Below are 17,155 nucleotides of genomic sequence, written 5' to 3' on the forward strand. Positions count from 1 at the left end.
TTTGGGACTGTCCCACATATTGTAGGATATCCGGCACAGCCTTTCTCACTAACTAGCTTCAGCCACCACAAGCCATCCAGCATCCCGCAGGACCCACCATGCCAGGAGGAGGAGCAGCCCTCAGACGTGATGCCTAAAACGAATGTGGCACTCGTGAAACTGTCTGCCGAGAAGGCACTTAAGAGCAAACACACCAGTTTGATTGTGGGAGCCATGCCCAGCAGCACACCTAACAGGCTGATCTGCAGATGAATCACTGAGTCCTTCATGTGCCGAGTCCCCCCAAAAGTTCCTTTTTTATTCCAGCAGAGCAGCAGCTTTCAGGTCTAGACCACTTACAGCCAGGGCTTTAAGGAGTTTTCTTTTATCCTTTGAGTCATCCCCTTTGCTTTTCTGGTCAAGCTGCTGTGGACACAAGGACTCTCCCAGGATCCACTGTCATATTCGTCCTTCTGGAAAAGAAAAGAAAAGAAAAATGGCCTTACTTGAAGACTTTGCTCTGAAGCATCAGTGTCTTCCTTCCTCACTTCTCCGAGAGCAGCTGGATGCGCCTCCGACCCAGTGGAGGTCAGCACCCGGGCGTGTGGCCCCGGGTCCTGCTAGTGTTTCCTCTGGATACAGTCACGTGCAGGCGTGCACTGCCGTCTCCATATCTGCCTTCTTCCAGCTTCCCGAAGAGAAGACGGCATCATCTGGAAAAGTGACGAAGGGGTAACAAGGGTGTTCCTGCAGGATGGAGTGGAAAAGAGGAAGGAAGGAAAGAAGGAAGAGAGTGTCCGAGCAGAGCAAGAGGAGGCAGGAGAGCGCAGAAGCATGAGGCAGTGAGAGCCAGAGAGGGCGAAAGGCTGAGCTCTCTTCTCTGCTGGGTGTCCAGGCGCTTCTGCTCCCCCTTCCTTTCTACCACCAGATTTTTCTCCATAGAGTCTTCCCGAGGCTCCCAGTGTTTGGCCGCAAGATTCAGAATACGCAGAAGCTCGGATTTGCCAACAGCGCTTCGAGCCTGGATAATGACATACAGATTGTTTTTTCCATCTTGGGGATTTGGAGCAGCCTGGGGAGTTGCAAAAGCCTGCCTTGTTGTAAGACCGTTTCTGAAGGCCTGCACTGTCTGATCACTGGCTCCGTGCTGCTGGGAACAGTGGCACAGCTGTCCAGGGTGGCAGGGACCACCTGGGGTATGAAAATTACCAGAAGCCATAGTTTGGCTCTTGCCAGAGCACCTGAAGCCTTCTGGGAATTAGGATTTCTGTTGTTTCTCTCACTGGCCCCTTAGGAGCAATAGATAACAAACTGGGACCACTTGTGTTTTTTTTGTTTTTTTTGTTTTTTTTTCCTTGCCAGAAAAGCCCAGCAAGAAGATGGCTGCTGTTGTCGATTATTGGCATTCCAGCAGGACTGTATATTTATTTCTAAGTATATTTGCACAGCTAGGAAGCATCTGCCGACAAGGATGAGATGATAAGTTGCGTTGGTGCCAAAACAGGACTAGAAAAACAAGCTTGTTCTGAGAATGGCAGGTATCCGGAAAGTCAGTTAAGAAAATCAACCCTCCCCAGGCAGTAGCTGCTCTTACGACATTAACATTTAAGAAAAGGCGTGGAATCCCTACTTCTCAGGGAGAGCAGGCTGGAGGGAGGACCAGAACAGGAGGGGGAACCAGCAGTGGGAGGTGGGCTGCACTTCCAGGAGCCTGCATGCCAAGGCTCTGGCCTCCCCTGGCGAGGGGAGGGTGCCACACGGGGTCTCAGCACGTCCACAGCTCTGTACTGGCCGCTCCCACCCCGGGCGCACAAGCAGGACGAGCAGGTGCAGAGGCGTGGAAGCTCCTCCGTCCTGTGGTTTCCCTGAACAAGAATGGGATGATTGGTGAGCGAGGCCAGCATCCTGGGTGGTAACAACAACAACAAAAAAAGGAAATTGGTAGAAAATGCATCAGCCAAGTTGGATTCCGTCAGCTCTGTGGCCTGGGCAGGTTCCCAGGGTATTCCAGCCAGACGGCAGGGCTTCTGAGAGACACCAGGCTAGAATGTGTGTGATGACATAAGGGCAGGGAGAGGCAGGGCCGTGGGGCTCAGCAGGGGCTGTCCCGGGCTCCCCCCCAACCCACTGGTGCACACCTCCCTGGCCACCCGTTACCCCAAGGCACTGGACATGTGCCCTTTTTTCTAATGGGCACAACCTTTCTCTATCAGAAACCCACAGGGAACATAAGTAATCCAGCAATTTCTTTCTCGTCCCACTGCCTGTCCACTGCTTGCTTATCCTGGGCTCTGTTTCCTTTGGACAAGAACACCTCCGGTTACCAAAAGCTACATTATTCTATTCTACAGCCTGTAAGCCAGGAGCCTGGCCGTTCTGGTTTTGTTGTTGCTGTCTTTGTTTTGAATATTAGCCGTTTCCCATTCTGGGCAGTTACAACTGTGTTTACTATGAGTTCCTCTGTGTGGGAGTTTTCCCCATTTTCATCCTACAGGCTGCGGCGTGAGCAGTAACTCATCACTGCGCCACTGGCACAGAGTCGGGGATTCATAAACTGGGGGGCCTTTAACTTGAAAATACCCAGTGCGGATGGGGGGAAGGGAGAAGGAGAAATATATTTATGGGAGGGCCAGTGGACTAATAAGACCAAAAATAATGTTGCTAAATAGATGTCTATCTGGAGGTAAATACTGCGTCTTCTGCTCCCTGCAAGGGGATGTGCTTTGAGCGGGACAAGTTGGCTTCTGCAGGCTCACTCGATAGAACATCCATCGCTGCAGTCTCGAGACAAGACTGCTCCATCCTGCCTTCCTTTTGCTTTCAATACTTCTCACCTCTTATCACTCACCTTCCTTGTGTCCTGAACGTCCAACTTTAAGAGTCCGGATTCTTTCAGTTGCAAGTCACAGAAATCCAACTCACACTATCTTAAGCAAACAGGAAATTTATGGATCTGTGTGTTAAAAAGGATATGATGGAAGCTTTAAGGTCCAATGAAAGAAGTAGGGACGAGGACCTTACGAGGGCAACCACGATTTCTCCCCTCCCCCTCCATCACCTCTGCGGGTTGTTACTTGGCTCCACTCAGCAGGGGGAGCTCCTTCTCCCGGGAGGGTGGCACTTACAAGCCCCATATCCTCATCCTCCAAGCACCTCCACCCTAGAGGAAGGAATTTCCATCGACAGCTTCGTATTTGTAGTTGTTGTTGTTGTTGTGCTCAGTTGTGTCCAACTCTTGGCAACCCTGTGGACTGTAGCCCACCAGGTTCCTCAGTCCCTGGAATTCTCCAGGCAAGACCACTGGAGTGGGTTGCCATGCCCTTCTCTAGGGGATCTTCCCCACCTAGGGATCAAACCTCCATCTCCGACATTGCAAGCAGATTCTTTACCATCTTAACCACCAGGGAAGCCTAAGGAAGTCATATACAAGCCCTGAAAAAGCTCTGATTTTCTAGTACGAGGCTAATACTATCCAAAGGAACCGAGTGACCGGATTGTCTAATTGTAGTCTGAAGACTATCTGTGGCTCCAAGAGCAGGGGTTTATGACCAGAAGAAAGGCAAGAGGGCACATAAATCCACACTTGGCAATGAAAACAGCACTTCCCAGGGTCCCTTCGCCTTTCCTATCATAAACCTTTCAGCTGAGCCTGAAAAGTACAAAGGCCCCAAACCTGACCTGAAATGTAGCAGCAGATTAAGTCCTACCTGCATCACTTAATAAATCCCTTTTACTCACTCTGTGCATCTCACCTAGGGTGTCACATGTCTTCTGAGAGTTTCCATTATAAGACTGGATGTGGAGTCGGCACATTGGGGTTATTCTCAATTCTGCTCTGTCCCATCGAGTTCACTCCACAAGTTAATACAGTTTTTTTGCACTTCTGTTTCTTCGTGTGAAATGGAGCAATAATGCTGCCTTCCTGGAGCTGTCATCAGCGTTAACAGGATAGTTAGCATTGGCAAAAGTCCTGTCAGAGAAGAGATGGCTGGTACAACCGTCACGGCCCCAAGGCAAGCGGAGCCTTTCTAGGAAATCTTGATGACAAACCCTGGAAACTGGCTCACACAGAGGAGGTGACATGAGTTTCCTAGACACATGCTCTCAGACATGTATATTCATGAGGACATTTGCATAGTTGCCTGGACCAAATAGATCCTCAACTTCTCAGTGGTTGGGCTTGGAGGGTGGGGGCTTCAGAGGGGCACTGTCTCAGTATCACCCCACACACATCCTGGACCTTATCCTCTTTGAGTTTCTTTCTCTCTTCCTCTGCACATTCAGGAGTGTACACATTTCTGTCCAGCACTCTGAGGTCTCTGGAAGAGAAGGACCACATCCACCGCGTCCTGGACAAGATCACAGACACCTTGATCCATCTGATGGCCAAAGCAGGCCTGACTCTGCAGCAGCAGCACCGGCGTCTGGCCCAGTTCCTCCTCCTCCTCTCTCACTTCAGGCACATGAGGTGAGGCCTCCTTGGGTTTCTCTCGCAGCAAAGATGTAAGGGAATCCAGCCCCCAACCCTGTGTGGCAGCGGGCCCAGGAAGGGCTGATGCCTGCGTACAGATAACACACTTGGGGCAGTTCTGGGCCCATGATGAGCATGAACACCGTGGGAGGATGGTGGACCGAGGCCCTGAATCTGTCCGGGGTGTGGGCGGGTGTCAAAGAAGGCTTCACAGAGGAAGCGCTAACTCACGCTCAGTTTGGAGCCCATGCAGCATCTTACATGGGGGGCAGAGTGTGCGGCGTGCGGGTCAGGGGAGGGGGAATCCTCTTTGGTTATTCACTTTGTCCCAGCCAGTCACAGGCAGTCTGTGAGCACACTCGTCCTCAGAGGGCACTGGGCACATCTGTTGCAGCTCCCGTGTCACACTCTTCTTACTTACGGGTGTAAATTCGAAATGAGACACTCTGGGTCCAAACCCCTCATGGACGGTCAGCCTCGACTCTTCTAGCCCTCTCAAACCATTCTTGTCACCCCCTTTGCCTCCATCATTTCCTCCAGGATGTCTGTCCCAGCTGCCTAACCTATCTCTCCAGATTTAATTTCAGATTCATTAACAGCCTTTCTGATCTATTCTCCACAGTAGAGCCAGTGTGATCATTCTGATACCAAATCTGATCGCACTGTTTTCCTACTTAAAGCCTTCAAATGGCTTCCCCTTGCTTTTAGATGAAAATATAAATCCATTTACTTTGCTTCCATTACTTTTTATCCTCTGCTGCTGCTGCTACTACTCTTTAGACATTAAGTCATCTCCAACTCTTTGCAACTCCAGGGACTGTAGCCCACCAGCCTCCTCTGTCCATGGGATTTCCCAGGCAAGAATACTGGAGTGGGTTGCCACTGCCTTCTCCAGGGGATCTTCCTGGCCCAGGGATGAAACCTAAGACTCCTTCTTGGCAGGCAGATTCTTTACCACTGAGCCGCCTGTAGCCTTACTTAACTTGTAGGACTTCCTGGGAGTCTAGGCTCTGGCTCTGATCAGCTGTTCTCTGAGTCAACGGGGAGGTGCTGCAGGCTGCAGGTTGGCTGCACAGCTGTTTTACTTTCTTGGACTCACACATCTGAAGGTCAGGTGATGGAAGCTGGGCACAGCTGGAGGCTCTGCGCCAAGCTGCAGGCCTGAAGGTGACTAACCCGAGTACCTTTTGTCCTCCTTGTACCAACAGGAGAGCTGGGACATGTTCTTCTCATATTGATGGCAGAGGCACCAGAGGGCGAGTCAGTTTGGTGAAGCGCATTTTAATCTTTTAGTACAGTCCATGTGCATGAACATCCCACTGGGCGAGCAAGTCATAGAATAACACCCAAAGTCAAGGATCATGGACACAGGGCACAGAGAGTGACTCTTCCTGGACAGTAAGCTAGCCTGTCATAGCTTAGATACGACTCCTTGCAGGAAGCATCTCCTGACCCTTAACATGTAGACGGGATTTACACCCTGTTATTCCAGATTGTTATTGCCCATTTTATTATCTGTCAGCACCATTAGACTACAAATGTAAACTCTGTGAGGCAGTTTTCACAACCCGTTTTGTTTACTCTGTGGACCCAGTACCCCGAAGCTTGGGGCTTGGCACAGAGTAACTATTCAATAAATATTTTCTATAGAAGATAAGAAAGGTTGATAGCAGAGGAAATAGAGCCTTTATGCACCAGAAGGCGAAAATGGCCTTGTTTCTATTCTAAATGCTTGGCCAGGGACTTAGTGGGTACTGTTCCCATGAGCAGAACTTATCCTTCAGGGAACAGATGGAGAAAGTATTAGATTCTTTACTCCAGAAAGACCACACCTGCATGATGAAGCCCCTATGACCTTAGGCTTACTTCAGGCCTCCAGGAATGAAAAAGAGATTCTGTTTCTCAGTGGCTCTGAGGGAAGGGCCAAGGTATCTGGAAAGAGATTAAATTTTTAAGGGGTCTTTAAACCTTGAAAAACTGTGAGTCAGGTGGCAAGAAGTTCATCCCATCAGAGTCCCAGGTGGCCCCTTTTCTGGAGCTAACTCCACAAGTCGTTCGCTTCTTGAGAAAATAAATGTGTCTTTCTTTCGTTGTAACCCATTCAGTGCCGTGTATGAAGTCTTGGATGCGGTATATGAGCATCACTTCATTACTGAGTGAAGGAGCTGTCTCTCATGAAGAAACAGACAAATTACCTGAGGTTTTCCCTGTGAATCTGAAATTCAAAACTGACGGCTCTCACTTGTCAAAGTGAGTGCAGTCTGTGTTCCCAGGAGTCCCCGAGAATCCGGCCAGGTTAAGTAGATCATTGCATTTGGAGTATACGTTTTCAGTCCTTTCCCGTCCATTTCTTTTGATGAATATTACACAGAGGGAAGAGGGGGATGGATCAGAATAACATAAGCCTCTACCAACTTTCCTGGCTGAGAGAGTAGCCTTCCCCTTGAAGAAAATATATTAGCTTTATTCTGAGCTAGGAATTTGATGGAGAAACCGTGTATCACAGATGAAGGATTTTTTTTTTGTTGGTGGTGGTGGTTGGAATTGCTGAATTTTCAGATCCATTAACTGCTTGTCAGCATTAGGAAGCCTCGTTAGTTAATACCAAAGTATATTTGCACTGAATATACAAGCCTTGCTAGTTTTACTGGCAACAGGTGGCCAAGGGCAATGGCAGTAGGAGTTTCTGTTTGAATTGTGGGAAGGGCTGAAGAGAAGTTGCTGTTCTGTTGCAAGCTTTGAGCTGGCTTGCAGACTCCCTCCCTCCCTCTTTCTCTCTCTCTCTCACCAACACTGACAACAATATTGTGGTGCCTCATTACAGCCAATCTAAATTACAGAACTCTGTTGTGTTAAGCTTGGCCCCGACCATATGCTCTCATGCAGAGCATTTAACACCAGATTTCATCTCACGGTAAATGTGATTCATGGGGTTGCAAGAGAAAGACGGTGTCAGATCCAGGGGCATTTAACTTTAACAGCATTTCAAATTAAAACAAACAAACTCAAAAAAAAACAACAACCACAAAATCCCACTTTAAAACGTAATTTTGGTGGCTGTTATATGGCCCGAATTGCTCTGAAGCCTGATTGTTTTCATGGCACGCCTCCAACGAGGGTTGACTTTGCCCTGACTGAAAATGCAAGTAATTTTTAGGAGGCTCTTGGCCTGCCTCCTTATGATACACGATTCTTTTAAAAGGAATTTCAAGCTAGATAATAGTGTTTGGGTTTGTTTGTCTGTTTTTTCTCCTGCTGGTGATGTCGTGGAGGAGACAGGCAGAAGTGTGGCTGGTGGAGCAGGACAGTAGGGGACAGTGGTCAAAGGAGAAAGGCCATTTGCCTGCATTTCCCTGTGTAGCCCATATTTTCTGAGGGTTAACCATGTTCTTGCCACTGTGCTAGGCCTAACGGGGTGGACAAATTGCTACCCCTCGTGGAACTTGTACTGTGTGTGTTAGGTCTGTGTGTGTCTGTGCTTGTGTGTATGTGCTTGTGCTTAGGAAGCAAGAGTAAAAATACAGGGACTTCCCTGGTGGTCCAGTGGTTAAGAATCTGCCTTGCAGTGCAGGGGACAGGGGTTCAAATCCTGGTCAGGGAACTAAGATCCCTCATGCCGCGAAGCTACTGAGCCGTGTGCTACAACATGAGGGTCTGCACACGAGAACCAAAGATCCTGCATGCCGCAACTAAGACCCAAGGCAGACAAGCACAGGTGTTTTAAAAAGAATAAAAATACACATGTACATAAATACGTACATAGAAGGATTTCAGGTTGACATGCGTGCTGGGAGGAAAACGGAATGACGTTGAAAGAGGCTGGCTAAAGCCACGGGGCCTTGAGCCCTCTGCCCTTGGGGTCGTGGCAGGTCTCTCAGAACCGGTGACACCCGGAGATCTGGGAGAAGTGCCTCCAGGCAGGAGCGGGGAAGAACCAGTGCAGGTACCCTGAGTCTGGGCATAAAGAACTTGGTGTCTTTAAGGGGCAGCATGAAAACTCGGCTGGCTCAAGGTATGGGTTAGGGAAGAGGGACAAAGTCTGAGAGGAGGGCGGAAGGCATGTCAGTCGGGCCTTGCATAGTACAGACAGAAATTTAGATTTTATTCTGGGTTAAATGAGAAGCAGCTGGACAGTTGTGAGCAAGGGAACTTCTTGAACTGTTTTGCATATTTGAAAAGTTCCTTCCTGGACCTTCTTAGTGTTTAAGACTCCATGGTTCCAATGCAGGGGGCCTGGGTTTAATTTCTGGTCGGGGTACTAAGATCCCACATGCCAAGTGATGTGCCCCCCACCCCGCCCCCATAAAAAAACCTCTTTCGTACTTGGTGGCTGAGCAACCCACTCCAGTATTCTTGCCTGAGAAATCCCATGGACAGAGAGAGGAGCCTGGCAAGCTACAGTCCATGGGGTCGCAAAGAGTCAGACACAACTTAGTGACTAGGTGAAAACAACAAACACAACTGTTCTCTTTTTAGATGTAGCGGTGATAGAGGAGAGAAAGTCACCTGTATAGTAAACCCTGAACTGGCTCTTGAAGCAGGAGGAAAGTTTGGCATATCAGTGTCCTGGGGCTTTTCTTAGTTGCCCTTCCTCAGCGTCTCAGCCGTCCTGGGTCTGAGGCTGGTCTGAGTGGTCCTGTCTGTGTCTCCCCTCCTGCAGCAACAAAGGCATGGAGCACCTATACAGCATGAAGTGCAAGAACGTGGTGCCTCTCTACGACCTGCTGCTGGAGATGCTGGATGCCCACCGCCTGCACGCCCCAGCCAACTTCGGGAGCACACCCCCGGAGGACGTGAATCAGAGCCAGCTGGCCACCACTGGCTGCACTTCATCGCATTCCTTGCAAACATATTACATCACTGGGGAGGCAGAGAATTTCCCCAGCACAGTCTGAGAGTTCCCCGGCTCCCGGCCCCCGCCCCCGCCAAGGTTCTGAGAATCCCTGTTGCACTTTACCCACATCATGCATCACTCTAGCCGAATTCTGCCCCTGCACACACTCTTGGCATGCACCCACCACTGGCTTTCTGGTATGGATGGCCATTCATTCGCTCGCTCAGTTCTATGTGGCACGCCTTGTTTTGGGAACAGCCAAAGGGATTCCAGGGCTCATTTCTTTGTAACCGTTCTCTCTCTCTCTCTGCCTTTGCTACCTTACTCAACACGAGGATTCACCTAGCGCTTCATGACTGAGCTCGGTCTCCGAGCTGGGTTCAGGTGACTGTGCACTTTAGCTACTTGTGACCCAGGCCTGGAGAGTGGACATGTCACCTCCATGAACGTGAAGCACTTGTTAATGGATCTGAGCATCAGCCACAGGAAAGAACAGTGGCTCCTTTAATTGCTAACTTGGAGAAAGCGAGGCCCAGGGTTCATTATAATGTCCTCTTGTATTCCTATAGGTCCATATCATTTTATTAAAGCTTTTTCTCTGTTGCATGGCTGTAGCAGAATATTCAGTGATTGTCCACCCACTTCCCCTATAGGAATACAAGATGCACACAGGGAAGGAAGGCCCCTAATTGTCAAGACTTTGTCAGCTTAGTACACTGCCCCTTCAAATTTGCTAAACGCTTTACCATTGAGAGCACTAAATATATATAGGTCATGGGTTCCAATTAATTCTCGCTTCCCATGGATCCATGGAAAGCAGCAAAGTTGATCCCAGTTAAGTAACCTCCACATCCACCAGTTTAGATAGATACTTGTCTTTTGTTTTCATTTTCATTTTATAAAAGAAAGCCTCACCTCCCCCTTCTCCCCCCGCCCCCACCCCAGGACTTGCAGTAAATGGGCTTCAGGACCTGTTCTAGTGTGATCTCACTCCTACCAGCAGAGGGCGCTCTACATGGCTCTTCCTGGTGTATCACTTACAAGGTGAATTCCTAGTGCCTAGGCTGCGAAAATCCTGCTTGGAAAATCCCATGGACTGAGGAGCCTGTTAGGCTACAGTCCATGGGGTCGCAAAGAGTCAGACACCACTGAGCGACCTCACTTTCACTTTCAGGCTGCGACCAAGGGCAAAGGAGCAGGCACTCTGGTGACACTTTTAGCCCCGGGACTGTGGGCTTAATAGTAAACTTGCATGATTCTTGTAGGGGCTAGAGACCAAAGAGGGGCAGAAACTGGATAAAACTGTGAGGCTCAGGATGGCCGTGCCACAGGCTGCAGCCACTTTGGAGTGCTACGGGCTGACCCCACAGTGTAGTACGGGGCTGCCCTGGGGTCCATGGGGGGCTGTCCTCCTCCTCCTCTTCCCTTTTGTGCTCCCAGCGACCCTGGTTGGAGGCAAGTGCTCCTTGGGGGAGGAGAGCCAGCATTGGAGCTTTCTGAACTCAGGCTGCCTGGGGCCTGGTCAGACCACACCTGCCCTTGGTTATTTAGAGCTCATGCAAAAATCAGGGTTTAGCCTCGAGGCGGGAGGAAAAAAGACAAAACTTCTCCAGACTCTGTTTCATTAAACTTCCTAAGCCAAGAGAAAAAGACTAGAATTGGGCCATAGGAATCCATTGGACCTATAGACTAAACAAGAAAAGCTCACTAAACAAGAAGCAGCTTCCCTGGGTCTTTGCGTCTCTAAAGCAGTTATGAATTAGTTCCCCTTCTCAGCTATAAAGAAAGTTTGGTTTCCTCTGGTGACCACACTGTCTGTAACTCGAACCCTGTTGACAGGCAATGTGTTAGGCAACAAACCCAGCCAAGGTTCTAGGGCTTCTCTTGGGATGCCTGTTTCAGAAGTGGATTTCACTCATCTGATTACCCAGTAAGTGATCACCAAAGGGCCGGGAACCTGGGAAGGCCAAAAAAATAAAAAGTTTTTTCACAAGTGCATCTAAATTTGGGGGCGATTTTATGTATCTGCAGTAAGAATGTTTAGAACATAATTCTTTTGTTGTTTTTGTTTAAGAAGCACCTTATACAGTATAATATATATTTTTTTGAAATTGCAATGCTTGTTTATCAGACAACTGAATGTAGTGATTCTGTTTTGGATTTAATTTGACTGGGTTAACATTCAAAGCCAACAAAAAATATGTTTACTTTTTTGGTATCACTACCTTGTCATGTAGTCATTGATGCCTAAGGCCTGGTGATTATTCATTTAAATGATGATCACATTTTCATATCAACTTTTATATCCACAGTAGATGAAATAGCACTAATCCAGATGCCTATTGTTGGATATTGAATGATAGACAATCATATGTAGCAGAGATTATACCTGAAAAGGAAAATTATTCAGGGCAGCTAATTTTGCTTTACCAAAATATAAGTAGTAATATTTTTGGACAGTAGCTAATGGGTCAGTGGGTTCTTTTTAATGTTTATACTTAGATTTTCTTTTAAAAAAATAAAAACAAACAAAAAAATTCTAGGATTCTAGATGATGTAATACCAGCTAAATCCAAACAATAATCCAGCGGAGGGTTTTACATTATTCACATAAGATGTTTGTATTCATGTAAAGACACTATTACATTTGAAATGGGCAGAGAGCACCAGATGGTTGGTATGTTAGCCCAGGAGTTTCAAGTAATTTTAGAAATCTCTTATTCTTAAATGAAGTGCCACTAATGGAGAGCTGATACTTTGCAGCGGATGTTACTCGGATGTAGGGAATATGCTGTATTTCCCCCCCCTACTCTGATACAGTTTAAAGTTTGAAAGACAAGGTCAATCAGAGAGGGAGTGGATGGGTTAGTAGAATAGAGTGGGGAAATGGGTTGGGGCATTTTAAGAATGAAAAATATCGTGATAAGAGTCTTGAAAGCATTTTGAGGCAGATCAGCACTGGCACTTGGGGTGTGCACCAGGGTTCAGTATTTCACTTGTGTCCCGTTCACCACGAATAGCTGTATATGACAGCTGATCCTATAATGGCAGCTCGAGTTCTGGGGCAGAACTAGAGGCATGTGCAGTACAGTCCAAAAAATAGCTAGTGGTCTGTGTTTCTTTTAGCCATCGCTTAGCTCCAGGCTTGCAGTAATGATTCTGTAATGCTGTCACGCAACAATCATAGAGGTTAGTTCATCCAAAGAGAAGACCCTACGTAGGTTGCAAAACCCAGCCCCTGAGGAAGTGTAGTCATTGATTCAATTTCCTTATTAACCTTGCAACTATGTTTAACCATGCCATAGCCCGTGCCTTTTGAGGGCTGAACAAATAAGAGGCTAACTGATAATCCAACTTCTGATCCCATTAGATGTTCTTGCTTTAAAATCTTTATACGCTGAAATGGCTGTTGGTTTAGGCCACTGGTTTAGACTATCCCTACATGAAACCAATCCCAAATCTCTTCCTAGTCATACTCCCCACCTCTGAGATGGACTGTGGGTACTGGGAGTGATCACTAGGACTATAGTTAACGTTTGATATTCACAGGCAGATTTGCTTCTGGAAACTAGTTATTAGAAACACATGTAGAGTCATATGTAGCTTCTGAGACAGCCGTGATTCTCTTGGGTTCAAGTCTTGGGATGATGACCCAGATGACGCTGCACACTTCCTGGGTGAACTTCCGGAAAACTTACTGTCAACTGGAGCAAATGACTTCAAGTGCCGCCCCACACATCCACCTTTTCATTAGTGTTAGTCTCTGTTTTTAATTGCAGCTCCTTTCCATTTGGATTAACGTGAATGTGGCCTCCTTCTAAGTCACTGAAAATTGTTTTCTAAGTAACTGCTGCCTCTATTATGGCACTTCAAGTTTGCACTGTCTTTCAGAGATTCAAGAAAAATTTCTATTTTTGTTTTTTTTTGCATCCAAATGTGCCTGAACTTTTAAAATGTGTAAATGCTGCCATATTTCAAACCCATCTTCAGTGTGTTTTTACAGAGCTGTGTACCCTGGAAACCACATACAGCCCCATGAACAGGTGCCTGAGGCACGGACCCCTTTGCATTCACAGAGAGGTCATTGGTCATAGAGACTTGAATTAATAAGTGACATTATGCCAGTTTATGTTCTCTCACGGTTTATAAACAGCGCTTTTTGTGCACTACGTATTCTTCAGTGTAGAGCTCTTGTTTTTACGGGGAAAAGCTCAAATGCCAAATTGTGTTTGATGGATTAATACGCCAATGCATACTATTATTGATGTGATTCTGTTTTGTTGCAGCTTTGCTTTGTTTAATGAAACACACTTGTAAACCTCTTTTGCACCTTACAAAAAAAAAAAAAAAGAATCCAGTGGGATGCTCAAGCACCTTAAACAATTTTCTCTACCTATTTGATGTTCAAATAAAGAATTAAATGAAAGCCTTTTGTTTGTTTTTGTGTCAGCCCCCTTCTTGCTGGTGGTTTGGCGCTGGCTGCCCAAGATCAGAGTGGTGACATGCATCGTCAGAGCACAGTGAATTCAGGTGATCAGTCTGATGCCAGGCTCCCCTCCAACCCCCACTGACCTCCCGCCCCAGGTACAGAAGGGAACGTGTGGTCCTTGGAGTCAGGCAGACCTGGCCGCACTTCTTGGCTCCGGCACATACAAGTTTTATGACCATTGGTCATGAATTTTCAGAGCCTCTGCTTCCTCATCAGCAAGGTGATAACAGTAACACCTAATTCACAGACAATTGTGAAGATTATATGAGATGCTCATGAAAATAGTAGTTCTTTTCTTTTTTTTTAAACTATGTTGACACATGTAAACCCATGGCTGACTCATGTCAATGTATGGCAAAACCCACTACAATATTGTAAAGTAATTAGCCTCCAATTAAAATAAATATATTAATTTTTAAAACTAGTAGTTATTTTCTAATGTTTAATCCCAACCCCTTCCTTGTGGGGAAGTAGAAAGCTTCAGAGTAGTTATGAGGGGATTCCCAAGTGGTGCTAGTGGTAAAGAACTTGCCTGCCACAGGTTTGATCCCTGGGTAGAGAAGATTCCCTGGAGGGGGAGATGGCAGCCCATTCCAGTATTCTTGCCTGGAGAATACTTGCCTGGACAGAGGAGCCTCGTGGGCTACAATCCATGGGGCTACAGAGTTGGACGTGATTGAGCACTGCGTGAATGCATCTGAAACTTACATAATCATTCAGAAACCTCGCCCCATCATGCACCCAAAGCAGAAAGGACTGGTTTACCCCAACCCCATCCCACCTCTGGTTTCCATTTCAGGACTCTTTTCCCTTTGAAGAGCCACCTACATGTCCTCTTTGCCCCATTGTTTCTGTGATTTAACTGGTGAACTGGGGAGAGGGGGATAATGGGACTGAGAGGCAACATAATATGCACATGGGATCTGCAGCTGGATTAGCCCATTTGAAACCTCGTTATACTATTTATGATGCGAACTTGGGCAAGGTACTTTCCCCGTGCCTCAGCTTCTTCACCTGTAAAGATGGACAATAGTACCTCTTGCCTGGAAGTGTTGCTGAGAAGACTACATGGGTTAATTCACAGAGAACGCTAAAGGATAGCAGCTGGCATTGCTTCTTCCCCCTTTCCCGAATCTTCTCCAACTGCGTGTCTGCACTCACCTCTTTATTAGGATGAGTTTAATTTTTCACATTGTTTGTCATTTGGATTCCAAAAAGCTTGCGTTCTGTCATCCCTGGGCAAGTTCTTCAATCCTGATTTTCATTGGCTTCCTTATATCTAAAATATAAATAAGAACAATACCCATTCTACAGGGCTATTCAGTTCAGTCGCTCAGTTGTGTCCATCTCTTTGCAATCCATGGACTGCAGCACACCAGGCTTCTCTGTCCATCACCAACTCCCAGAGCTTGCTCAAACTCATGTCCATCAAGCTGGTGATGCCACCCAACCATCTCATCTTCTGTCATCCCCTTCCCCTCCTACCTTCACTCTTTCCCAGCATCAGGGTCTTTTCTAATGAGTCAGTTCTTCGCATCAGGTGGCCGAGGTATTGGAGCTTCAGCTTCCACATCAGTCCTTGCAGTGAATCTTTAGGACAGTGCTGTTATGAAGATCAAAAGAGATAAATGTCTCAAGTGTGGATATAGGACCTGCCCATAGTAAGCTCTCAATGCATGTTAGGCATAATTATGCAACTGTTATCATGCTCTGTGAGCACTGACATTTAGTGGGATCACTGATAGGTTTAGATTTACAGTTACCACTTTGTTATTTTGAATATGTCTCCTGTCTTTTTCATTGCTCTGTTCCTCCTTACTGGCTCTTCCTTTGTTTTGGTGAAATAAATATCTTTAGGGTATCATTGATATTTATCTGTTGATTTTTTTTTTTTTTACTATTCTAAAGTTATTTTCTTAGTGGTTGCTTTTATAGCATGCATCATAACTTTTCACAATCTATTTTAGATTAATACTAACAAATTTGGTAAAATAAAAATCTTTGCTCCGCCATACTGTAGCTCCATTCTCTCCCTTCTTCATATTATTATTGTCATATATATCTAGATGTCATAAACCCAGTAATGTTATATTTATTGGCTTGTACAACTTTATATCTTTTAAAGAAGCTAAGACAAAAATGAGAAAATATATATTTATAGGCTTTCTAATATTAATCCAAGGGCTTCCTGTGTAGCTCAGTTGGTAAAGCATCTGTCTGCAGTGTGAGAGACCTGGGTTCAATTTCTGGGTCGGGAAGTTCCCCTGGAGAAGGAAATAGCAACCCACTCAGTATTCTTGCCTGGAGAATCCCATGGATAGGGGAGCCTGGTGGGCTACAGTTCATGGGATTGCAAGAGTCACACATGACTTAGCGCTTTTAAAAATATTAATCCACATATTCACCATTTTCAGCATTCTTCATTTCTTCCCGCAGATTTGAGTCACATGTCTGGTATCATTTTTTCTCAGTCTGAAGGAATTATTGAGAGTATTTCTTCTAGGGCAAGTCTACTAGTAATAAATTCTCTGTTTGTCTGGTAATGCATTTATTTCACCTTCATATTTGAAAGATGATTTTTCTGAATGTAGCGCTCCTGGTCATCAGTTTTGTTTTCAGTATGTTGGCTATATCATTCCACTGCCTCCTGGCCTCCATTGCTTATTCTGTATCTGATGAGTAGAAAGAAAAATTCCTGTGGAATTTGAAGGGAAGTGTGACTCCTAGAAATACAGCACTTCGGGCAGGATGCTTCATGTCCTGTCCTTCGAGTTCTGGGGAGACACGACCTCCTCTCTGACTAATGGGTGGCCCTTGATTAGGACAGTGTGACAATCATTTCTTCTGCTCATGCCTCCGGAACTCAGTGCAAGTGTTCCTGGTCTCTGAGGTCATCCAGGCACCCTTCCTGCCCCTGGTTGGAATAGCGGGTGAGCTGAAGAGGGATGCTCCTCTGTCCCTTGGCACCAGGAAAGGCTCTATCTAGCAGATGACCCGAGATGCTGACGTCGGAGGCAGTGGTGCCCTCACTGGCAGCAAGCCCTGTTTCAGGGTGACAGTACCTGGGCCAGGCTCACCCCCTTCTCTTGCCCCCAGAGCAGCTCCTAGCTCATGGCCCGGGAATGGGACCACGGGCTCTGGCCTAGGCATGTTTTCTGCATAGAACTGACAAATTAGGCGCTTTCATCCTAACTAGATGAAATTGAGGGGGAAAAAGAAACAGAAACAAAATGAACAAAGAACAACGACAACAAAAACTAGGGCAGGGAAACACTGAGAGTAAACATTTTAAAAAGTGATTTTGAATCAGGGTGGGATGTCCTCAAGGGGCTGGAGGAGCAGAGGAAGGGACTCCAAAGGGCTCCAAAACTGCCAGCCGGCC

The 17,155-nt window shown here is 46.7% G+C and overlaps 1 protein-coding gene across 2 annotated transcripts in view; it reads left to right on the forward strand.

Moving 5' to 3' along the window:
- ESR1 (estrogen receptor 1) overlaps window positions 1-9,345 on the forward strand; it is a 275,093-nt gene extending 265,748 nt beyond the window's left edge. For both annotated transcript variants that reach the window (XM_068985148.1, XM_068985147.1), the window contains exons 7-8: window positions 4,264-4,447; window positions 9,111-9,345. In XM_068985148.1, coding sequence (XP_068841249.1) covers window positions 4,264-4,447; window positions 9,111-9,345 — 419 coding nt within the window. The remainder of the gene's footprint in view (window positions 1-4,263; window positions 4,448-9,110) is intronic.
- Window positions 9,346-17,155: the final 7,810 nt, after the last annotated feature.

Source organism: Capricornis sumatraensis, chromosome 13, assembly GCF_032405125.1.
Source record: "Capricornis sumatraensis isolate serow.1 chromosome 13, serow.2, whole genome shotgun sequence".
In the NCBI taxonomy this organism is placed as follows: Eukaryota; Metazoa; Chordata; class Mammalia; order Artiodactyla; family Bovidae; genus Capricornis; species Capricornis sumatraensis.